Source organism: Paecilomyces variotii, assembly GCF_004022145.1.
Source record: "Paecilomyces variotii strain CBS 101075 chromosome Unknown C8Q69scaffold_7, whole genome shotgun sequence".
Taxonomy (NCBI): Eukaryota; Fungi; Ascomycota; class Eurotiomycetes; order Eurotiales; family Thermoascaceae; genus Paecilomyces; species Paecilomyces variotii.
This window is the reverse complement of record NW_021167146.1, coordinates 1,163,221-1,186,947: the sequence shown is the minus strand read 5'-3', so window position 1 is coordinate 1,186,947 and position 23,727 is coordinate 1,163,221. Positions and strand designations below refer to the sequence as shown.

At 50.8% G+C, this 23,727-nt stretch overlaps 8 protein-coding genes across 8 annotated transcripts; 5 read left to right on the top strand and 3 right to left on the bottom strand.

Moving 5' to 3' along the window:
• Positions 1-1,653: 1,653 nt before the first annotated feature.
• On the bottom strand, positions 1,654-3,754 carry C8Q69DRAFT_300758 (WD40-repeat-containing domain protein). Its single transcript, XM_028627148.1, has 3 exons — positions 3,237-3,754; positions 1,884-3,147; positions 1,654-1,823 (listed from the first exon to the last, which is right to left on the bottom strand). The coding sequence occupies exons 1-3, from the start codon at positions 3,436-3,438 to the stop codon at positions 1,799-1,801; spliced, it is 1,491 nt and encodes a 496-aa protein (XP_028484323.1). The 5' UTR covers positions 3,439-3,754; the 3' UTR covers positions 1,654-1,798.
• A 214-nt stretch (positions 3,755-3,968) lies between these two features.
• Positions 3,969-5,362, top strand: C8Q69DRAFT_300616 (putative GTP binding protein). Its single transcript, XM_028627146.1, has 4 exons — positions 3,969-4,585; positions 4,639-4,931; positions 4,988-5,062; positions 5,123-5,362. The coding sequence occupies exons 1-4, from the start codon at positions 4,072-4,074 to the stop codon at positions 5,219-5,221; spliced, it is 981 nt and encodes a 326-aa protein (XP_028484322.1). The 5' UTR covers positions 3,969-4,071; the 3' UTR covers positions 5,222-5,362.
• Positions 5,363-6,530: 1,168 nt separating this feature from the next.
• C8Q69DRAFT_508040 (hypothetical protein) lies at positions 6,531-8,570 on the top strand (the record flags this gene model as incomplete). The annotated part of the gene is made up of 1 exon (XM_028632942.1): positions 6,531-8,570. The coding sequence occupies one exon, from the start codon at positions 6,531-6,533 to the stop codon at positions 8,568-8,570; it is 2,040 nt and encodes a 679-aa protein (XP_028484321.1).
• A 304-nt stretch (positions 8,571-8,874) lies between these two features.
• C8Q69DRAFT_300654 (putative glucoamylase precursor) lies at positions 8,875-11,219 on the bottom strand. The gene is made up of 3 exons (XM_028627147.1): positions 10,772-11,219; positions 9,894-10,713; positions 8,875-9,824 (listed from the first exon to the last, which is right to left on the bottom strand). The coding sequence occupies exons 1-3, from the start codon at positions 11,007-11,009 to the stop codon at positions 9,179-9,181; spliced, it is 1,704 nt and encodes a 567-aa protein (XP_028484320.1). The 5' UTR covers positions 11,010-11,219; the 3' UTR covers positions 8,875-9,178.
• Positions 11,220-11,932: 713 nt separating this feature from the next.
• C8Q69DRAFT_471055 (hypothetical protein) lies at positions 11,933-12,433 on the top strand. Its single transcript, XM_028630877.1, has 2 exons — positions 11,933-11,980; positions 12,066-12,433. The coding sequence occupies exons 1-2, from the start codon at positions 11,942-11,944 to the stop codon at positions 12,354-12,356; spliced, it is 330 nt and encodes a 109-aa protein (XP_028484319.1). The 5' UTR covers positions 11,933-11,941; the 3' UTR covers positions 12,357-12,433.
• Positions 12,434-14,591: 2,158 nt separating this feature from the next.
• C8Q69DRAFT_300538 (TLC domain-containing protein) lies at positions 14,592-16,304 on the top strand. Its single transcript, XM_028627145.1, has 3 exons — positions 14,592-14,809; positions 14,865-15,596; positions 15,663-16,304. Exons 1-3 carry the CDS (start codon positions 14,681-14,683, stop codon positions 16,170-16,172), a joined length of 1,371 nt encoding a protein of 456 aa, XP_028484318.1. The 5' UTR covers positions 14,592-14,680; the 3' UTR covers positions 16,173-16,304.
• An 876-nt stretch (positions 16,305-17,180) lies between these two features.
• Positions 17,181-18,582, bottom strand: C8Q69DRAFT_471036 (hypothetical protein). The gene is made up of 3 exons (XM_028630876.1): positions 18,209-18,582; positions 17,860-18,115; positions 17,181-17,669 (listed from the first exon to the last, which is right to left on the bottom strand). The coding sequence occupies exons 1-3, from the start codon at positions 18,376-18,378 to the stop codon at positions 17,478-17,480; spliced, it is 618 nt and encodes a 205-aa protein (XP_028484317.1). The 5' UTR covers positions 18,379-18,582; the 3' UTR covers positions 17,181-17,477.
• A 377-nt stretch (positions 18,583-18,959) lies between these two features.
• C8Q69DRAFT_300448 (putative cullin binding protein CanA) lies at positions 18,960-23,583 on the top strand. Its single transcript, XM_028627144.1, has 4 exons — positions 18,960-19,392; positions 19,448-22,475; positions 22,531-22,869; positions 22,934-23,583. Exons 1-4 carry the CDS (start codon positions 19,163-19,165, stop codon positions 23,348-23,350), a joined length of 4,014 nt encoding a protein of 1,337 aa, XP_028484316.1. The 5' UTR covers positions 18,960-19,162; the 3' UTR covers positions 23,351-23,583.
• Positions 23,584-23,727: the final 144 nt, after the last annotated feature.

The following is a 23,727-nucleotide window of genomic DNA, read 5'->3' as shown; positions in this document are numbered from 1 at the left end:
AAAGTGGCCAGCGCAGTGGCCTCTTGTCCAGTATTGCCCAACCACAGTCTAGCTTGTCCACAGCTGGCCAGCGCAGGGTTTCAGGATCATCCGGCAGTCCGTGACTTGTGGGCGACATCTGGCTTCTATTTGTCCTCTGGGCATACCATAGGTAGTCTCGACACCCTGCGATGTGGATCCCTAGTATGTAAATTCGGCTACGGCTTTTGCTGGCCTTTTTCACATTTTATCTATTTTATTTTCTCTGTATCAAAAAAGACGAACCATTCTTGCCCTGTCCTGTACCTTGGAAAAAGAAAAAAAAAAAAAAAAAGAGCATTCTCCCCGGTAACGAGACAAGCCAACCGTTCAAACGTGCAGGCAGGCAGGCAGGCAATCGATGATTTACCCTGCAGCAGCAGACGGGAAGAAGACCGACTCACAGACCAGAGTCAAACTACCATACCTACCTATTCTAACAGTCTAATTAGGTATTCCCCACCAAAGCGTCGCGCCCTACTCAAGTACATACCATACCTAACTTAGTGGAGCGGCGCGTAATTATTTTGCGCAGTTTCAATCAAGGAGATTGAGAGCTGCGCCGTCGTGCCCCTCCCCCTCCTTGCCGATAACGAAGCGTGATAGCGATAGGATAACTACAGTAGTCACCCAGCGATCCGGGCGTCAACTTTTGTTTTTTTGGCCCCCTTTCTATTCTAAATAATCCACCCCCCTCCTCCCACCAAAGACCGAAATTCCCCGATCACGTGAATCTTATCCCCCATCCCCCAATCCGCGTGAAGGTATTCAAATGATTCCAAACAGCAAAAAACAGGTAATTAGTCATAAGAGATATGTTATGTAATAATGCCTGGTAGTTAGTTAGCTGCCTGATATATAATACGATGTGTACATACATAGTTACTGTACGTTGGCGTGGGGAAGCGTGGGGGTTATGGTTATTACAGTACTCTCAAGAGACATCACCAACCAATCTACACTGCTTGAGAAATGGTCTGGGAATGGTAATAGTTAACTTAAGTATTATCGTAGTATAACATAGCTATTTGTTACCTATGCGGGCGTTGTATTATCTCAGATAATCCTAGAAGGGGGCACGTACTGTACATACTGATGGTAAAAGTGGAAACTATGGATATTTTCAATCGAGACAGACACTGCGAGATAATTTTTTTTTTTTATCATTGCGTGTCTCTGATAGATAGATGGATCCCTTGATAGATAGTGTTATTTAGACTTGGAGTCCTAATTCTAGCTGAGCGTGGATGTATGGATGAACTTAGATAATAAATAATAGATCAGACGTGGATTCGATGAGAACCGTCGAATACTGAATACTGAATACTGAATACTAAATCTTGAAGATTGAATGCTGAATGCTGAACGATAAGTGATGAATGAATGAATAATCCAATCCCATTGAAACTTTTCTTTTTTTGTATAGAACTGCCAATATCTAGACATTGAATAGGAAAGCGTTAAAAAGAAGAAAAGGACATGCAATGTCATTACATTTCATGACATGACGATCGTTCAGGTGGAATCTTGACTTTTTTGGCCTTGCCTTTTTGTTGATGCTCTGTAGTACGTCATCTGTATGTACCTGGTCGAGTTAATCACGTAGATATCCTGATGGTTATCGACTCTGTTGGTATATGGTGACAATGGTGATGATCGGTTGAAGATGGTGGGTGGTGGGATAGATGGCGAGGTTTTGCTTATGTACTTGGTTCTGTGCATTGAACAAGCCCTCAGGTCCCGATGCTGGGCTGGGCGGATAAATAATTGTAAGAATAGACTAGACGCTGATAGTCTTGAAGATTCTGTATCGAAAGGTTAGCTCCGAATCATGGCTAGAAGAGCGAGGGGGAGAAGTAACATACCCGAATCCGTTACTGCCCGTCGCCATGACCGTACCGGGCATCTGGGCCTGCCAGTGAAGCTCCTTGACGGACTCCATGTAGTGCACAAACAGCAGCTGCGGTGGTACATCCGCCATGCCGGCATCGCGACTCTCCTCGTCATCCAGTTCGACGGCCAGATCCCACAGGGTCAGGGTGTTGTCTGCAGAACCAACGGCGACAACACTGTCGTCGGACGGGTGCCATTCGATGCTGGTGATAGGTTCCTTGTGGAAGTCGAACGAAGCAACTGGAGATGGCCGCAGCTGCGAAGACGGCGATGAAGCATTGGGCTTCCAGTGTCGCAGATCCCAGACCCCCCATTGTCCGTCATCCGCACCAGTGGCCAGAAGGTGGAAGGTCTGCTTGGACCAGCTCATCACGTTGATGTCGGTGTTCGATATCTTCACATCCACAGCAGGCTTCCTCGACTTGGACCGGACATCCCACACCTTGACGCTTCCGTCGCTGCTTGCGGAGGCGAACACGTTTCTCTCGTTGGGAGACCACTGTAACTCCTCCACAGACGATGTGTGGCCGATGAATGGCCGCGAGTCGGTCACCCAGCCGCCTCCCTCTGTGCGAGTGGTCACGTAGATCAAGCCGTCGTTGTCACCAGTCAGAAGTTTGCCCAGCGGCTGCAAAGGAGACCAGTCCAATGCGTATCCTTCAGACTTGTGCATCCGGAGAGTGGAGAGAGGCTTGGAGGCGGACGGAGGAAGAACTGCGCCGGGGGTATCGAAGCTGGCGAGGTGAGCGGTCACATCGTGGATGAGAACCTGGGAGTTCTCCAGCATAGTGGCAGTGATGGTCTGAGGCGGTTTGGAGTAGTCTCCCGAGGGAGCTGGTGTCTGATGGGCGCGGATCCGGTTTGTCGTCGAGTTCAGTGGAATCGACTTGTGCTCCAAAATGGGATCTCCAGACTCATCATCATCCGAGTCGCTCTCCGAGTCGGTTTCGTTGTCCCGTTCCATCCTGCTAAGCCCGCTCAGCTTGAGCACCATGAGCTCATTGTCTTTCGCACGGCTACCCTCGGCCTGTGTACCTGCAACCGCATAGACCGTCGCAGGATATGTCGTTCGGTTGTCACCCAGACTGTCACGGACGATGTCAAACGACAGACATGGCCATGGCGCACTGAGCGTGTGCAGCATGTGATATGTGGTAGGATCTGGCGACAGCGTCTCTCCCGGTGCCAGCTTTGTCCGACCAGGGATAAAAGTCTGCTTATCGACGTCCATAGCATCTGTGCAATAATGCAAATAGTCAATACAATGCATTCCATAGACGTTATATCGTGACCACTGCGCGTTGGGGCCTAGGACAGCCACGTACCCTTCTGTTCTTCTGCTTCCCGCTCTGCATCTGGTCGGCCATCCACTCCTGCCTCTAGGATCTCATCTTCGCTCTCAAACTCGTCTTCAAACTCGTCCTCGAACTCCCCCACCTCATCTGGAGGGGCATCGGCGACGGGACGCTCGCCCGCCTTGAGGGCGGCGGAGTGCTCTTCAACGGCATCAGCTGTGCGCTTGGACATGGTGAAAGATGCCTCCGTCCAGACGTAACAAGAAGCAGACAGCCTCAGCGCGCAGGTGGTGGAATCGCGAGAGCGATCAACTTATCGAGATGCCTCTTGGAGCGCCGTGAACTTTTTTGACGGCGGAAATCCACTAGCCCGGAAAGTCACTAGCGCGTGATCTGATTCCGCCCGCTCTCGCTGGGCTGAAGGTCGACGATTGATTGCCCGCCGTGAGGGTCTCTCGTCTCATCCAGGCTCTCATTGTTATTATTGCTGCTCTCTCGTCGTCCTCGTTGTTGTCCCGGCCTGCAAGTCCCTTTACGGTCGTTTCATTTCGCTTGCCCCAGTTGCTGTTGTGCGCGTCTCTGCTGCCCGAGTCTCCCATCCCCACGTGTCTTAGATTGCATCTGTTAGTTAGCTTGCGGATCCAGCTGCTGCTCCCCATCTGTGCTTCTCGAGTCCTCGCTCACTCCCCCTCGAGTTCCTGTCGCCCAATCGCATCTCATGCGGTGCTCATAGCACTGTGCCACAGCTCTTTTCTCCTTGGGTGTTCGTACGTCCGTTCGTGCTGGCGCCCGTCTGCGTTGGCTCGTGTTGACACTGCGTCTATCGTGAAGAGATCCTCGACCGTCGTATCCCTACATTCCTACCATGGACGGGCCACAACCGCCTGAGGTGGAGCCTGCCGCTGTCATGGAACTGTCGCAACAACCGCAGCAGAGTCCTGAGCAGGTCGTTGCGCCCTCTGACCCTGAGCAGGCGGGCTCCGAAGTGCTCGTCGGCTCTCCTGCGTACAGCAACGGGCAGAGCGGTCATCTCTCCTCGCACTCTGCACCGGACTACGTTCCCTCTCCTCCTTCTCAACACTACGCTCACGACACAGACCAATCCTCGCGGTGGAATTCCTCTCCCACAATGACCTATCAACAGCCGCCGCAGCCCATCTCGCGGCCGGGTTCGGGGCTGTCCAGTGGTGGGGATCGATACGGATACTCTCAGCCGTTCCAGGAACAACAGCAACGGCCGCAGTCGTCGTCGCAGCAGCCGGCCAAGAACAGCGTGGTGATCAAGGTTGGAATGGTGGGAGATGCGCAGATAGGCAAGACTAGTCTGATGGTCAAGTACGTGGAAGGCAGTTGGGACGAGGACTACATTCAGACATTGGGTAAGGCTGCGTGATCCCTCCAGTATCGAGCGTCGATGACTGAACAGGAGAAGGCGTCAATTTCATGGAGAAGACCATTTCTATTCGAAATACCGAAATCACATTTTCCATCTGGGACCTGGGCGGCCAACGAGAATTCGTCAACATGCTTCCGCTGGTCTGCAATGATGCAGTTGCTATTCTCTTCATGTTTGACCTGACCCGGAAGAGCACGCTCAACTCCATCAAGGAATGGTATCGTCAGGGTCGCGGCTTCAACAAGACCGCCATTCCATTCCTGGTGGGCACAAAGTACGACCATTTCGCAAACTTACCCCGGGCAGATCAAGAAGAGATCACTCTGCAGGTAGGTTCATGAAGCAAGAAACTTGTCTCTTAGTGCGGTTATTAACTAGCGACTAGGCCAAACGGTTCGCGAAGGCCATGCGAGCAAGCCTGATCTTCAGCAGCACCAGCCATAGCATCAACGTCCAGAAGGTCACAGATCCAGCTCCACACCGTTCTCCTGTCTTGCGCTATCACTGACCAACAAAGCAGATCTTCAAGATCGTCCTGAGCAAAGCGTTTGATCTAAAGTGTACCATTCCGGAGGTTGAAAATGTCGGTGAGCCGCTGCTGCTCTACCGCGACGTGTGACGACATACTAGCGACGAGAATGCGCCATTGGCCGATTGGAGGCCATTGGTGCCGATGGGACATGTACAACTGGATGAAGTGATGGTTTCTGATGATGCTTGATGCTGTTGGGACGAACCGACGGGTGCTTCATTGCCCCGAGCACTCGACCGGTCCTGATTGCTTTCCATTCTCCGGAGGGTGTTTTCTTCTTTTCTTTTTCTTTTTTTGAGCATTGGGCTGCGTTCGAGGTCTTCTGTTTCTCATTGTCGACTCTCTCTTTCCCTTCGTGTGATTATTTGTATGGCGAGGTGCTCCTTCAGTCGCGTCTCTGGGAGGCCATCCGTTTGGAACTGGGTGCTGGGAGACGGAATCGGCTCTTGTGGATTATGTTCTCGTCTTTTCCCATTTTCTTTCTGCAAGGTCATAATCCTGTTCTGTTCAAATAAGCTCTACACCGTCGCCGTTAGGCGTCTAGGTATCCATCCTGTCAGGAATTATTCTGTGATTAGTATTATCTATTTGATCTTCCACCATCCTTTAGTTCAGTTATTTATAGACAGAGCGTGGAGAGACGAGTAAGTTAAGGCATCGGCCCGCGCTGTCACTCTTCGGCCTCTTCTCGGTTGGAACCTCGACTTGTTCAGCCACCAAATCGTTCCTGGATTGCATCGCCACCGCACAGGCTAGGAATCCAGAGTGCTAGTGATGGCCAGCATCTATCATGCTAGGCAGCTTATCACGGACTTGATAGCTAGATCGCCCCGTCCACTCAGAAGGCAGCGTTGGCGAGCAATCGTGAGGCTCTTCGATCTAAATGAAACTTTCTGCCCCCAAGCACTTTAGGGGCCTATTTTAGCGACTCCAAGACCTAGGTAGATGACCCAAGCAGAGAGCCCCGCAGCGCCAGGCTTGCTCTGAAACTCTCTGCATCGAGGAGTCATTGCTGTTTTTCTTTTTAAAAAGGAAAGTCGACACCCGAGAGCGGACGGACGGCTCCTGGGAGAAGCCTGGATGGCTACTGTTATTGCATTATTTCTTGCGATGGGAGTTATTGTGAGGGGCTGATCATCTGGTCATACAAACTTATCTACTGTACTTACGTCCAGGTTTCGAGGATCGGATACCTGCAGCTCACAGCCTCAAAACGCTCATTTCCCCTGGTCATTTCAAACGACAGAAGGACAATTAGTCCCCTTTCAGCTTGTTCGACGCCGCGTTATTTAAACGGACGCGCAACAGGCCTTCAGACTTTACATCAGGATTTGAACCTCGGTTCGTTGCTGTCGCTCCTCTTCCTTAGGTCTTTCAAGTACCTGAGCCCATGGCAATGGCAGAAGAACCGCAGCTGCAAACGCTTCAGCAGCGGATTGCAGCGCTAAACAATGCGCAAGTTGGGAGGAATCCGAGCGGAGCACCAGCATCCCAGCCCTCACGGCCAGCGGTGACGAGAAATATCAAGACAGTCAGCATTCCGCCGCATCAAGTCAACGGTGCTGCTGCATCTCTTCCAAAAATTGGCAACGAGCCAGCAGGCCTTCGTCAGGACGGACTGTTGCCGCCGCCCACGATCAGAAGGACTGGACAGAAACCAGACAATAATAATAATAGTGGTACTACTGCTAAAACCCCTCCGCTCCCCGCGCGGAAGTCCCCAGCGCTTCCCCCGCGCCGTCCGTCATCACGTCGAGACTCTCTAGAGTCTACGGCATCTGGCTTGTCGATTTCGACCATCGCTTCAACCGGCACGTCCAGGACCTCGTCGACTTTGGAATCGGCCCCACGAACGGTCCGCGCGCCAGCATGGGGTGAGACACAGTTACCACCTCTGCCTCCCAAAAGGAGTGAGTCGGAGGGACCAAAACCAGCTCTTCCATCTCGACCCAGGCCTAGGTCTGCTGTGAGCGAACGCAGCTTGCCTCCGCGACCACCTCCACGACTGCCATCCCGACAGCCATCGAACGATAATGAACAACCGCCAGTCCCAAAACTACCGCCGCGCAGACCCAATGTGAATGGGTTCTCGAAATCGGCGAATGCTGCGGACGAGCATGGCGTTAGACCACCACCTAGGAATCTTCCTCCTCCGGCTCCATCATCGTCTGAGCTCGATAAGATCCGGCAATCTTCTTTCGCCGGGCTAAACAAGCAGACTCAGGGACCAAATATACCCCCGAGACCCGGTTCCGTCTCCAATGGCACCCCTCCACCAGTTCCAGATCTTTCCAAGATACAGGCGACAAAGCCTCGTCTTGGTTCGAACGGTGTATATACCTCGCAGAGTACAGGCTGTCTAATATGCCGCGACTACTCTGGGCCTGACACACGTGCCGCTCAATATCCTCGTCATTCACTCCCGACGCAAGATCTTGCATGGCTGGCTAGGGAGCTGACGGCGCCATTCCCTTCTGCCACCGACAAAGCGAGAGTGATTTTCACCTGGCTTCACCACAACATAGCATACGATGTAGATGCTTTCTTCAATGACCGCGTGAAGCCATCCACCCCGGCAAATACATTGGCTACAGGACTGGCCGTCTGCGAGGGTTATGCCGGTCTGTTCTCCACTCTTGCAACATACGCAGGACTGGAAGCGATCGTGGTTGGAGGTCATGGCAAGGGCTTTGGTTTCCAGAACATAGCCCCTGGATCTGCTTTACCCCCATTCAGATCAAGTCATGCATGGAACGCTGTGAAGATTGATGGCGGCAAATGGAAGCTTATTGACCCATGCTGGGGAGCTGGAGTAGTAAACGGCAGAAATCAGCCGTATACCCCGCTATTCAACCCGTCCCAGTTTACCATGTCGAATGACGAATTCGGCCTTCGCCATTATCCCGAGAATAAAGAGCACTTCTTCCGCGACGATGGCCGCATTATGAGCTGGGAGGAATATATCTTCGGCAACGGATTCCAACAGCCTCATCTCTGGTCCGACACGGGCAAAAACCACATCAACGAACAGTCGTTTCTACCCGCAACAAAGCAGATATCAATCTACCAACCCGGTCCCCTCCGCTTCCAATTCAACCTTCTCTGTCCACACTGGAGCGTCACACAACACAGCAAGCAGCCAGGCCCCTACGTTTTCGTCCTTATGATCCACGGAATCGACGGCCGCGAAGACCAACAACTACCCTTCGAGCACGTCCGCGGCTCTAATCCCAACGGAGGCGGAGATGTCTGGTATCTAGATATTCCTGACCCGCGAATACTGGGTGCGCCAGGCCAAAAACTACAAATTGCTTCTGTGACTAGTTTCGGAGACCTGCAGGATGCGCATGGATTGACTGTTCAGGAATTCCGAGAGAAGCAAGGTCGGGTTGGAATGGCGTTTGCGTTTATTGCGGAGTGGGAATTGGTTGTTTAATTACTAACCAGGTGGGAGAGATAGAAGAAGGGGGGAGCATCTATTTTGTTATATGCCCCGCCCCCTTTTTTTTCATATGATTCTGGAGTTCCCTTTTTTTTTTCTCTCGTTGATAATACCCTGTTTGTTTTCACATCAAGTGTTCGTGTTCTTCGAAACTTGCGCATACATCTAATACACTTTCGGAATGGTACATACATACGAATAAGCTAATAACCGCCTCGTCTATTGTTATTATCATTATCATTAGGATTACCGATGCATTCAAATGAAAAAAAAATCGAAAGTCATAATGTTGGATTAAGAGCTTTTGATATGGTCCGTTCGAAATTATTATTTAATTCCTCTTGTTCTCATGTCCATGCGTGTACGCGTAAGTAACATCCCTCGTAACAGATTCACTCATGATTTGATTTCAAAAAAGAAGGATCTGCCACAGCGTCCAGTATGTCATGAGTCAATGATTAATTATATCCAAACAACAGCATATACCAAAACCTGAAGAAGAGAATATTAGATAAAATAGTCCAGAGAGCAGGTTCTCCTTGAACCCAACTTTCAGATCCAAAAAAAAAAAAAAAAACCACTAGATGTGCAAAAATAGTTCCTTAGGTGTATATTAACATGGCCAATGCTGAAAGAAAAGCAGATGCAAAGGTCTTCGTGCGTCCCATGGAAGAGCTCATGAGGGCCTTTGAGGCGCCACTGCTCTTGCTGGACGTTGCAGCAGAACCGGTCGAGGTGCCAGATGCGGAAGTATCGTTGGAGCTGCTGCTGGCGATACTGCTTCCGGTCAATCCCTTTGGCCACGAGGTGACTGATGCTTCGTGATAGGTTCCGTTGACAGTGGTCGAGGCGCATGTGGTGGGAAGCTTGCCATTCTCAGATGCGCCCCAGCTTGGAGGGACTGTGCCGTTGCGTCGTTCAACGGCCGTTAAGAAGGCTGCGTATGACCAGGTCAGGTCGATGGCGGACGTCTGCTTCCCGTCATCTTTGGAGAATTGTTCAGAAAGCGAGCCGTTGGTGGGGGTGTATTTTTGTACAATGGACATGAACCCGTCTGCGTAGGTTCTGATGGCTTTCGTGAGGAAGGTGTAAGTATCAGAAGAGGAGGAGTAGGTTCCGCTATTGACGGATGAGTCGAAGTCGCGGAAGAAATGCAATGACTGGTCAGTGATTACGATGGAGCCTTGTTTGCTCCATTGATATAGGGCGTCGTAAAGCTGTTCAGCCGCTGCTAGAGTGCATAGGTACCTGCAGAATTGGTCAGTGAGCTGTGATATACAGAAGAAAGATCACCAAGTGGAATCAAGTATTATATACCATGGGTTGCCGTCGTAGTAAACGTCCTCAGCGTAGCGGCCAATAGCGACAGCGGAACCTTGCTTTATCCCTTTGTTGACAGTGTATAGATCTCTGAAGGAATCGACAACAGCCTTATGATTCGCCAAGGCCTGTGGGGAGCAGGGCTGAAATGTCGAGTCGTCACAGCTCGCCTTGGGATCGAACAAGTGGATGGAAGCGATGATGGAATTGGCATCCTTTCCAGTTCTGTTGTTCTCATAGACCAGATTGATGTTCGATTTGATATACTCTCCCGTCCAGAAACTCTGCTGGAAGCAGGCAATATCCGCAGATATCTCATCACAGCTTTCGCAGGTCTTGTTTAGTTGCTTTGCCAACGCTGAACCTTCAATTAGGGCTCGGGAAGAGACAGCGATAGTGAAGAAAGACGATCCATCGACCTCTTCCCACAGATCATACCCGGTCTTGTTCCAATACTGAGTGACGTAGGAAAGGTCATTGGTCACGACGGGCCAGACATTGGAAAGCGCAACATCTGTGTGATCATTGTCGATCAGCCATTGGGCGTATCCGATCAGAGCTGTGGCTCGTAATGCTGGACCATCTCGCTGTGGCCGGCCCCAGTCTCCAGTGAAAGCAGTCTCATTGATGTAGAATTTCGGCTCAGCCAGTCCAGCCCCCGACGAGAGATCTCCGGAGGGATTCTGGATGGCCTGTATCTTTGCCTGGGCGGAGATATAATTCTGGATCTGGCCTTGCAGCGAGTGGTTGCCATTGACAAACTTGTCGACCAGACACTTAAACGTCAATGCAGCATCTCTGGTCCAGGTATACCAATCTAGTCCATTTGTTAGGAACTCATCAACGACATCTCATGTGTATTCAATGCCGCTTACAGTCAGGATCCTGCTTGGACGGACTGGCTACGACAACTCCAGACGCCGCTCCGGGCACGCGATCACCGTCTGGGCCAATGTTGGCGAGAACGCCGTTCAACGCTGTGGTCGATTCTGATGAGATAAAGAACTCGAGATCCGACGCTCTCTTTGTTAGAGATTCATCCGTGGCGGCCAATGCTAGCTTAGCGGACAGAGCTGCGAGAACGGCAACGAGCGAGGATCGACTGATGTACATCTTGCTGGATGGGCACGCTCCAAGTACGAGATAGGCAAACGAGTGGACAGAGAGCGTAAATGTAACGAATGAATTGCTCCAATGCTTCGCCTACCACATATCCGTAGCTTTCCACGGCGACAGCAACGATGGACCTTCCCTCCTGACGAACAGTCTACGCGGATGTTGAGGTCTCGCGCAGGTGAATAAATAAGTCGTAACGCGGAGCGCGCGGAGAATTCACTGGCAGAAGCCGGGGAGAAACAAGAAACCATCAGTACCTTGTCTAGGGGCTTATCTCGCTAGCGTGTCGACCACTTGCAGGGCTCTATTGGACTTTGCCCTCCGGGAGGCGCAAAATGGCTGAGATTTGAGTATCGTGGAAAGATAGATTTTGCTTACTGTTAACAGCATCCGTCCACATAAGCTGGTCATTTCGTGCTCCTTGCAGCAGACGGGCCCCCGTTCTCCCTACTCTTGCAGATTTGCAAGGCACCACAGAGTTGATGTGGAGATCTCGAGACGAGCACATGGCTCGGATATTTGAAACAAGTGCGATCGTTGATATCCATCGCACTCCTCTGTCTCTTCCTTCGTTTCGCTGTTGGGTTGGTGGTTCTGTTGGCTGCCCCTGCAAACAACTCCTTGCTCGAAACGAGCCTCTTCCCGCGTGAGGTAACAATGGAGGGGATTTAGTCTGCCACTTGCGCAAATCATGTAGTCGAGACTCGAGGGACTCGGGTATAAGAAGTGTCATAAAAGAATGATATAAAAGTCGGATTCTTTCAGTTGTACGAAAAACAGAAGCATTGACGCTACCGGCACAACTTCCAGTACCCAACCAGAACTCCAGGTGGACAGCAGACAACCGATCCTGTACAGTAAATAGTATATATGGGATTAGCCGTGGTAATTTGTGCGGATAAATTAGCAGACCGTCATGATGCATTGGAATGTGTCAGAATGGATGCCACATGGGAATAGGAACGCAGGTACGATCTGATTTCTCGCCAGCGGATCGACGAGTTCTACCGCGATGTTCTATTCTTAATCTATGCTAAGTTTCACGCTCTCTAGATCCTAGTATACTTTTCGACCTATCTTATCAACAACCGTCAGACGAAGGGTTTGCATGACCGTCACTCTAGCGGCGTGCTTCAACGTGGCGATGGCAGCCACTACTGTACTGAAGACTGGCGCTTTAGATCCATATATCAGATCGTCACAGACAGGCTCGCAAGGACCACAACAGCGACCTGTGACACGGAGGACCGCCAATACTGTGGTGAAACACACCAGGGCGTTATTAGCCACCAGTCGAGGGAATGGGATTCAATGCTCTTAGTGAATAACGTAAAGCAATGCTAGACGGTAGCTGGATATCATTCTTAGTTATGGTATTTCGACAAACTGGTTACGGTGAAGTATTCCATGGCTATTCCCAGCAGAATCTCCCTTGCGAAGAATATCATTTGCATTCACAATCCTGACCGACGGTATTCTATCCTATATGTGAATTACTCTGACAGTATGAGTTCTATAATTCAATTCTACATAATCATTACACTGACGAGAATAAGCACTATTTGAACTCACGAATGAGCCATAGTTAGGTCTCACGGATTATGTCACATACTATCAGTGTAAAGCATAACTAACCCACGGGGCTTTATAACTATATAAGGGGTGCCAGAGCCCGTAATAGCCTGTCGGCTATTACTGTGTCTAGTCTTTTTGGGCGAGTGGTTTACGGGTCTAGAGGCTTGAGGCCTTTAATCCCCTTACAATTAGTGGGCGAGACGACAGTTTCCGCGACGTAGCCGCAATGGGAAGTGTGTCTTGTCTGGCCAAGTGAACTCATTGAGAGATGCTGACCGGTGGGGAGGCTTCGAGGGCGCTCATATCTTTCCCCTAGAGAAGGAGGCTCTCTGATACGTTACGGATATGGACGACACGACAGGAGTCTCCAAGATAAACTCTTGCCAGAACGGCCTACTTATGCGGGGGAATATCCATACTATATTCGACAGCCACCTTATCGCGATAACCCCGATGGGAGTGATTCTGTCGAAACATTGTCATCACTTCCTAATCTGATATTCGCAGGACGGATATAAGATCACATTATTCGGCCCTGATACTCTGGGTATCGATGGCAGGGTCCTTGACCCCGTATGTCGGAATCCTGCAGATCCCAATCGCGTATCGGACAAGCTGCTCAGATGGCACTTTCGACAGTGCATTCTTGGGAATATGAGAGCAGCTGGAGAGCCTTTGTTTGAGCATGACTTTCCTCCGGGGACCGACATGGTCGGAGAAATCGGAGAGGGCCCAATGCCGAAAGAACGCTTTGAGATGGAGCTTGCAGCAAGATTATGGGGATATGAAGCCTTAAAAGGTGATCAATGACAACAGATCAGATCGAAATGTATTTCTATGCGATTATGCTCACAGGATGCAGAGAGAGTCGAGGCTGTTCGGAGATAAGCGCCCGTACAAAGAAGAATGATGGCTTTATGTCAGTCGACCAAAAAGGAGAACTCCTTGTTGGTCTAGTTGGATCTTCAACAAAGAACATTCGTTAGTTCCATGAATACTAATAATGAATAGGTCCTGTCGGATTGAAGCTGAGGAGAGACCGGTATCCGGTCTACCTTGTCTCATAAGTAATTAGATGCTGAGGTCAAGGTGGACATCGCTTCCAAAGCATCTGAAATAACTTACTAGAGGCCTCAGCCTCTCCTACTGCATCCAATTGCAGTTGACTTAATTCAACGACTACTGGGCGCTATAAAGGCAGTTGGCGTAACCGTCGAGATCGGATATGATGCCGTGGGGGATTCGGAATCACCCTAGGGCCTAAGCAGCCTTGGAATAACTGAACGGAACGATTGAAACCGCGAGACGCGCGGCAGCATCTCCGTTGACACGAGCGTTCCCCAACGACGGAGGACAGTTCGTCATGGCGCCGCTTGATCTTGAGGAGCTGCAGGAGCTTTTCCCTTTCGTGTTTACTTACTGGCGGGATGAAAGATCAGATAGAAAGCAGTTTTCGAAGCTGTGCTGATGTACTCACTGTGTACTTGTATAAAATAAATGACACGTGTGCAACGACGGGATAATAGTTCTTGGTGACCGTAGCAAGGAACTCGGCAGATGTATACTTAGTCTCCAGCATTAAATTTCATTAAAATAAATAAATAATAATAATTTCCCACTGGAATCCACGGTTAAGACGGTTAGTTAACCCAGCTTCCCCCGCCAAGGCCCTCCGCTGCAACGGAGAGCCACTTAACGCATTTAGCGCCGGTTCGGCCGCGGAGGAACCCGCTCACCGATTGAAGTAGAAGAACCCCTGGATGATGCGGAAATTTGTTCGAAAAGTCTGTTCAACCTTCGCATCTGCTGTGCGTGACAGAGACGGGCATTTCGTGTTGGAAAAAAAAAAAAAAAAAGAAAGGACTTCTTTCCGGGGCCTTCTTGAAGGCTCCAGTTCCTCCCCCTCCTTTGCATCCGAGGTTTCCGGGCGGCCACTCCGCTTTCGTGATACTCTCACTGGCGGACTTCCACCTCCCAGTGCGAGAGACAAAAAGCCTGGGTTTCCTCGAACACTGCCGTTCGGGACAGCCCATTCTGCGCAAGAGTGATAGGTTGAACCACCGGGTAGCAAACGCATATTACTTCCGCCCACGATGGCACGGTTACGGAGAAAGTCCAGCACTCTCGGCGCGGATATCAGAGGCGACACCAGTGCCCCGGCCATGTCAACAATGAACAACTACCAAGCGTCTCGCTACGACACGCCGGATCAACAGGTACGAGTATCGATAGCTCCCGTCATCTCGAGGGAATGGTTATACTTATCGCAGGGTGTAGGTTTCACGTCCAGCGACCGATAAGACTGGGAAATCGCACTCGAAGCGCCGCAGGTCCCGATCCGCACTGGGCCGCTTCAGAAGTCTCTGCGGCAAGCACACATGGCTGATGCCTTTGCTCATCGTGCTCGTTCTGCTGGCCGGATATGCGGTCAATCCCACTCCGTCGAACCCAATCCACAGTGCCATCTTCTTGTCCTACCCGCAAGACCCCAAGTACCCTGGCGGCCCGATCATGTATGGCAAGGGAAAGAAGGATATCGCGTTCGTAGCTTTCTATACCGTTGTGCTGTCCTTCACTCGGGAGTTCCTCATGCAGCGTCTGATTCGCCCCTGGGGACAATGGTGTGGGATCCGCGGCAAGAGCAAGATGTCCCGCTTCATGGAGCAGGTCTACACGGCCATGTACTTTGCGGTTTTCGGCCCGTTTGGTCTCTATGTCATGAGCAAGACGGATATCTGGTACTTCAACACCACGGCCATGTTTGAGGGCTTTCCTCACCGGGAACACACCGCTATCTTCAAGGCCTATTATCTTCTCCAGGCGAGTTACTGGGCGCAGCAGGCCATTGTTCTGATGTTGCAGCTGGAGAAGCCGCGCAAGGACTTCAAGGAGCTCGTTGGTCACCATATCATCACCCTTTCGCTTATCGGACTGAGCTACAGATTCCACTTTACGTATATGGGCCTGGCGGTCTATATCACACATGATATCTCGGACTTTTTCCTCGCGGTAGGTGTCCCCACTTGTATCATGGAAGATTACAGGAACTGACTTGTTATTCTCTTTGGCATGTAGACGTCGAAGACATTGAACTACCTGGACTCTATCGTCATTGGGCCTTACTTTGGCCTCTTCGTCGGAGTGTGGATATACTTGCGCCACTACATCAACCTCAAGATCTTGTGGGCTACCTTGACGGAATTCCGCACCGTGGGTCCTTTCGAGTTGAACTGGGAGACACAACAGTACAAGTGTTGGATCAGTCAGTACATCACATTTGCTCTGCTTGCATCCTTGCAGGCGGTGAATTTGTTCTGGCTCTTCCTTATCCTGAGGATCTTGAAGAACTACCTGTTTGACAACGTCAAGAAGGACGAGAGAAGCGACAACGAAGATGAAGGAGAAGAGGATGAAGTCGCGCCTAAGGAGACCAACGGGACCGCCACTCTGCCCAACGGCGATGAGAAAGCTTCCGTGACTCGTCGCAATGTCGGTCAGGAGAACCATGCGCCCCAAGTTCTGGTTAATGATGAACCCGTCGACAACAGCGCCACGAAGACCAATGGCACCAAGAAGAGCCGGTGAATAATACCGCATAGTCTTTCATGAACCCGGAATCGCTGAGTATCAGCACTGAAGGCATGTCGTTAGAAAAAGGGGATGCTACGTCGTTCACGCCTACTGTCTAGTATTGTATATGAGTTTATCTGAAGCTGAGCCTTGCATCATACTTTGTTGGAGATATCCGATTCGTTCGTGTCGAGTCTTCGCGGTTGCTCGCCTCAAAAAGGTGGCCGGCGCTAGCTGACGTGTACGGCTGATTCGAATCGACGTTGAATACTCCTGGCAATGTTTTCAACGGCGAAAATCTGTATCATCATGGCGTGTCGTTCGCTATTCTGGCTGGAAGGCGTTTTGTTTGTTTTCTTTGCTTTCTTTTTGCTCAATGGGGTTCTACATTTCGAAGGCCATCTTTCGATTTGTAGTCTTTTTTCCCCCTTTGCACGTTGTTCTATTTTAACAGAACATGCTTTTTTTTTTATTCTTTTTTAATTAATGACCCCTGATCTGTCACATTTCGTTTCCTCATGACCATGAATCGATTGATGCAATTGATGGGTTTCATTCATTCAGATATCTTGTTTTCATCCTCGAACTATGTATATTATTGGCCCCCTTCCCCCTCCCGTAGTTTCAGCGAGACTTTTTATTTCCCTCGTCGTCACGACACGCGGGGGTGGGGGATAGGGCCATTATAATTCTTTTTCTTTTTCACGGAGAAAAGAAAAATTGAAAGAAAGAGAGAGGAAATGAGCAATGATTACTGAAGCTGGAATGCCCAAGAAAGAATAGATAGAGAAGAAGAAAAAAAAAAGGGACGAGATAATGCATGAATGAGCGAAGTGGATGGCATGGGATGGGATGGGATTTGGGGCAAGGTGTTGCTTTCGAGACTTGCTTTTTGAGATCGAGTCGATTGCATATATCAGTCTGTCAATTATGTATGGTGTGATAATTATAATAGTTCATATCAAATAAAAGACCTGTGTCTACTTGGTAGTTTGTGTCGATTATGGAAGTATGTGCGGGGGATATCCAGGCGAAAGAAACCCTCTTTTGACGCTATATATTCTTCAACTTCTACAAAACGAGCTTTGTATATTACATCACGTCACGCGACGGGGAGATAGGAGGAAAAGGAAAGAAACATTGCACGGCCGAATTGCTCCAATCCACACCAAGCTCAAGGATATGCATCATCTTAAAACATTAGACGTGAACATGTGCAGTCGACTGGTCATTTCAGGCGAGGTGTAAACCAGACGTTTAATCTCGTTCATGTTTTTTGCCAGGAGGCTAGCTAGTCTAGTCTTCTCCGACTTGATTTCTTTATTTCTCAGGGCGCTGGGGGTCGACGGAGCCCTTGAGCTTGGCAGTCTCGACATCGCCCTCTACCTTCTCACTCTTGCCAGGAGCGGTCGTAAAAGGGTTGGAGGTGTTTGCGTTGTCGAGGCCTTCCTGCTTTCCAGAAATGGAGCCAGGAGTCTTGCCCGCGCCATCAATCATCTTAACGGCCCCGGGCTGCGAAGAGTCAGCTATGAACGCAATTCCATACTTCTTTTTCTCTCTTTTTTTTAAAGAAAAAGACATTGGTGCGTAACATCAGCCGGGCCATGCTTGTAGAGGTTTGTCTCTCGACTGATCTCTTATCAAGCCAGCTCCCAGCAACGCGAACGAAGCAGAATATGGCGACAAACGCTGATCAACTTACCTGGTCGTATTGAGAAGGCTTCTCGTCCTCAGCGGGCTTCTCTTTCTCCTCCTCCTTGGCTCCCTCGGGGGCTTCCTCCTTGGCTTCTTCCTTGGGGGCTTCGGGCTCGGCCTCCTCCTTGGCCTCCTCCCTCGGCTCCTCGGGCTCTGCTATACTCTTGGGAACCTGCTCCTTCTCATGACCGTGAGGAAGCTCAGGACCAGAGCTGAGCAGGAGGTAGGCGGAAGGGACTGTGATGGCAACGGCACCCACAGCCCTACAGAAGACTGTTAGCACGCTGTTGCACCATTATCGCAGGATCTACAAGCTCAATTGAGCTGAATCAAGGGAATATCAACAGGAGACACACCATGGGAGGTCACTGCTCTTCTGTTCGCCGCCGTGGCCACCCTGGGAGGCGTAGGATCGTCGTCCCAGCTGCTGGCATCGTGAGCTCACCCGGGAGCTAGCGCGGGCTCCAGCCCGGGCGGATCGGGAGGCGAAGAGGGTGCGGAAGGCAGCAGTGCGTGGGAGAACCATTGTGTGTGATGAATGTGAAGCTGGAGAGTGTCGCGGAGGACTGATTACGAGGAATTGGATTAGAGATTAGGATCGTAGAAGGGGGGAGAGAAGGAAAAGAAGAGAAACGAAGATCAGGTGGTTTCTCATCCTGGCACTCCAAGAGCTTCCGCAGCGGGAAAAGACGGGCCCGTCCAAGTTGGTTGTGGTTGGCCCGAAGTGATGTCACCGGCAGTCATCAATAATATACTTGCGTCCTCACCCATTTTGGCGGGGAACCCAGGTACCTGTTTGTCGCCTCATCTGTCAGGCTGCAAGGCGGTGTGCTTCAGGCTGCCACCAGCGATACAGTTCCCTCGTAACATTACCTGTATCAAGCCTGTAATCACAGCAGCTTAGAGTTCCCGTTCTATGACTTCTGTACCGTGGAATTACCATCGAATTACTTCGTTATCGATTTATTGACCACCGGTGAACTGCACTTTCTTTATCCTGCATGCCCCTCAGTATCCTGTTCTTTTGACAAAGGAGGACTTCCCTTCATCCTCAATTCTGAAGATATCTGCCCTTCATCTACGTTCCTCCCGCCTGGCTGCACTGTGTCTCGGAACAGTTTAACCTTCCCCTCATTCGAACAAGCTGCCCCACGTTGACGACTCACGACCATTTCACGCGGCTGATTTCAAGACTACTGCTGGACTCTGTTCTTTCTATTTTTGTATTCAGGCATTTTAAAAGTCCGGGAGAGCTATTCCCCCTGCTTCTGAGTCGATCTTGCATCCGTTCCACCAGCATACAGGCAGCCATGGTTGACCGACAAGCCACCCAGCAGAACCTCAACGGTCTGCTGGGAAAGCTCGATGACCCTGATCCAGATATCAGATACATGTCCTTGGATGACCTGCTGGGGATACTGAACAGTCCTAGCTCCGCATATCTTGCACAGGACCAGAGCTCTGCAGGCAGACTGGTGGACGGCCTTCTGAAAGCGCTGGATGATCAACATGGAGAAGTCCAGAATCAGGCTTTGAAATGGTAAGACGAAATGCTGTCAACGGAAACCACATATCTAACGATTCCTGTCAAACAGCCTCGGTCCCCTCGTCAGCCGCCTACCGTCTGAGAGTCTGAGTCCTCTCGTCGACAAACTGAGTTCCTTGACTGCATCTCAGTCGATCGATACTTCGGTCCCGAACACAGCGTTGCGAGTTATCATCTCTGCCCTCCCACGGCCACAACCAGGTGTGCCTCCTAGTCAGGAGGCCATTTCGGCCTTCTCAGCCATCTCACGGGTGCTTATCCCACGACTAACTGGCCCTACGCCATCGACATCGAGAAGGGGTTCGGTCACCAAGGGAATGCTGGAAAAGGACCCATCCAAGGGTTTTAGCAGTGATGCGATTGATGTTGTCATAGAGGTTATCACCTGCTTCGGACCGTTGCTGAAAGATACGGAGCTCGTTGCCCTGCAGAAGTCGATCATGTCAATCATCGAGAACGATTCGGCTGGTACCGTCGTTACAAAACGTGCATTGACGGCTATCTCAGCGCTCCTACTTCACCTGTCAGATGCGCAACTGAGTGCCCTGATATCGGAACTCATCGAAAGCTTCCGCTCATCGCATCTGACCACCGTTCACCGTCGCCATCTCATTGCCACTATAGGCGCCATGGCGAGGGCTGCACCAGCCAAGTTCGGCCCTTATCTTATAACTCTGGCGCCGTTTGTTTTGTCCGCACTCAGTGAGCAAGAACTGGAAGAAATGAATGACGACGATTCAGACAGCGGGGAGCACGATCCTCAAGCAGACGAACTTCGGGAGACAGCCTTGGTGACACTGGAGGCCTTGCTGGATGCCTGTAGCCAAGAGATGCAGCCATACCTCGCGGATTCAATCAACGCTGCGCTTAGGTATCTCAAATATGATCCGAATGTGGCGGAGTTTGAAGATGATGAGGAAATGGGGGGCACGAACGAAGGGAGTGAGGATGGAGCCACGGAAGAACCCGACGACGGTGACGACGAGTTCGATGACTTCGAAGAGGAGGGCGGTTACAGTGATATTGATGATATGAGCTGGAAGGTTCGACGATGTGCCGCGAAAGTGCTGTATACGGTTGTGGCTTCGTACGGTGGCAATCGTGTCCTGGAAGACGCAACGCTGTACCAACAGGTGGCTCCGGCATTAATCTCGAGATTTGGAAAGGAAAGAGAAGAGAGTGTTAAGCTGGAAGTCGTGTCAACCGTCACTGCGCTCGTTCGGAAGACCGGTGAAGGTGCCATGATCATATCTTCCAATGGTTTCCTCGACTCAGTGGGTGGCTCAAAGAACACGAGGAAGAGAAGGCGGCAGGATAGCGATGCCAGCATGATCGATTTTGAACCAAGCATGGGAACTTCTTCCGCCGTCAGCTCGCCGGTGATGTTGCCGGCGACGCCAAAATCCGGTCCACAGGCTGATCTGGCGCGCCTCGTTCCCTCTATCGTTCAAAGCCTGGTCAAGATGTGGAGAAAGGCTTCGGCGCCTCTGAAGCAGGCCGCAATCGTTCTGCTGAAAAACCTCGCCCTCGTACGCTACGGCGGTCTGGCCGATTTCTTGCAGCGGATCGAGGATCCCATCGCAGACGCCTTGAAAGCATCGGCTCTTTCGAGCGGTGCTGTTGTCTCTTCTGGAGCCGCGATCAGCGCCGGCAGCCTGCAAATAGAGACGCTGAGTCTGATTGCGGCAATTGCGGAGACTCATATTTCAGAGGCACTGCTGCCGTTCCTGATTGCTTTAATCCCCGGCGTTGTGGGATGCGTGAACGATAAGAACTATAAGGTAAGCAGCGAAGCCCTGGGTGCAATTGAGCAGATTGTCAAGGCACTCACGCCGCCCCGCGTATCGCCCGAGGAACAAGACCTTGCACCGCAGCTGGAGAAGCTCTACGATGTGATCCTAGGTCGGATTACTGATACGACAGCAGACCTGGAGGTCCGCCAGAGAGCTATCCACGTATTTGGCGTTCTGCTTGCTCGCACATCCGGAGACCAGGGGGCCAAATTTGTCTCGCCTGTTCAACGCACGAAGGGCCTCGCCGTTCTCTTGGATCGTCTGAAGAACGAGACGACCCGACTTGCAGCAGCCCGTGCAATTGACGACGTGGCTGTCCTTGCTAGCAGTGATCAAGATGTCACATCTGCCTGGGTCTGTGAAGCAACTATGGAGTTGGCTGCCCAACTGCGGAAGTCGGACCGTAGTCTTCGAGGCTCCTGTTTGGAGGCTCTTCGGAGTCTGGCTATGAACCCTCACACCAGGGTCCATTATGACCAGAAGACACTACAGGATCTGGAGAACTTCCTTCTTCCGCTCCTCACTCCGGACGACTTCCATCTTCTCACTCCTGCCCTCATCATCCTTTCTAGAATTCTTCCCAAGAATGGCGACCTCCTTGTTAACGACCGTCTTATCTCTGCTCTCTGTTCTGTTGTGGTAGCGCCCCTGGTCGGCACTGTTCTGAAGGCACTGCTGTTCTTGGTGAGGGTCATTGGAGAACAGGGAGCTGGTGCCGACCTGATGAAACGGTTCTTGCGGGATGTTGGCATCAATGGAGACCCGTCTGTCGTTGGCAGGGCTATTGGAACCCTGCTGGTGTTCGGTGGTCCCAAGTTGGATGTAAAGATGGAAGACTTCCTGACGGAATTGCGTACTGCCCAGGACGACCGCCGCAAGTGTCTCGCTCTGGCCATATTGGGCGAGGTTGGTCTTCGGATGGGGACTGATTCCCCGCTCAAGCCTGATCTCTTCATCTCCAACTTCTCATCCAAATCAGATAAGGTTCGTTTGGCTGCTGCCGCGGCACTCGGAAATGCCGCAGCCAGCAATGTCAAAATATACATGCCTGTTATACTTGAAGGGTTGGATAAGTCCAGCTCTTCGAACTATCTGCTCCTTCACTCGGTCAAGGAGCTTCTTCAGCACCCCGAGGCCGTGCGGCAAGATCTTGCACCATTTGCTGTCAAGCTCTGGGAGATTCTCCTTATTGTGTCCGAAGACGAAGACAACCGAGCTGTAGGCGCGGAGTGTATTGGGCGTCTAGCCCTGATTGATCCCGTTGCTTATATTCCACACCTCCAGGTACTACAACTTCCTTCCCCGAGTTGGTGCCTTGTTGCTAACGCTTCTTCTCCAGGACCATCTAACCAACTCTAACCCAACTATTCGCGGCACCGTGATATCAGCATTCCGTTACACGCTTTCTGACTCGAGCAGAGCATACAACGATGTCCTTCGACCGTTGATCGTCCCTCTGCTCGTGACCATGCTCAGCGATCGCGACCTGGGAAACCACCGTCTTGCCTTGACGACGTTGAACTCTGCCATACATAACAAGATGAACATCATTCTTCCCCATCTCAACGAGTTGTTACCAGCCGTCATTGGCGACACCCATATCAAACCTGAGCTGATGCGCGAGGTACAAATGGGCCCGTTCAAACACAAGGTTGATGACGGTCTTGAGCTGCGAAAGGTTAGTATCAGAAACTCATATCGTACGAAATCCAAAGCCACAGAAGTGTCTAACCATAGCATAGAGCGCCTACGAAACTCTTTACGCCTGTCTGGATACCGCTTTCTCCCGCATCAATGTCTCCGAATTCTTCGACCGCATCCTGGCCGGTATCGACGACGAACAAGACATCCGCACAATCTGCAACCTCATGACCGCGAAACTGATCCACCTGGCTCCGGAAGAAACCCAGCGCCAACTCGACGCCCTCTCAGATCGCTACCGAGCCGTCCTCTCTTTCAAGCCCAAGGAGAACGCAGTGAAGCAGGAGCTCGAAAAGGCACAGGAAGCTTCTCTCGGCGTCCTCAAGATCAGTCGAGATCTCGACAAAGCCTTCCCGATAGCGGAGTCGTCTCCTGAACATCACAAGTGGAAGTCATACATGGAATGGATCCGGAAGACGTTCGCTCAACAGCTCCGAAACCTGGATGCTGAGGCCTAAAAGAAAGCTCTGGTGGGGAATGGGGGAAGAAAGAAAAAGTATCACAAAAGATCACTTGTTATTCTAGCTCTTAGCTGGAAAACAACGGTGGGGAGTGGACGTGGAATTTATCTTCTGCAAATGTATGTACATACATAAAGACATGATTTTGCTAGTTCCATTTCCACCGGGAGACGTTATGACCTATAGCCATTTGCTACCTAGTCAATAAAACTTCATGATGTAATGATCATGTTTACTTTTAAGATATAGAGCAAGAAGTAGATAATACTCGAGGTATGTACATACATACAAGTTTGCCGTGGCCATTTCGATATGATCAACTCCAAGGTGATCATCGCGGCTTCTAAATGAAGGTAAAAGTACGGACGGGTGTT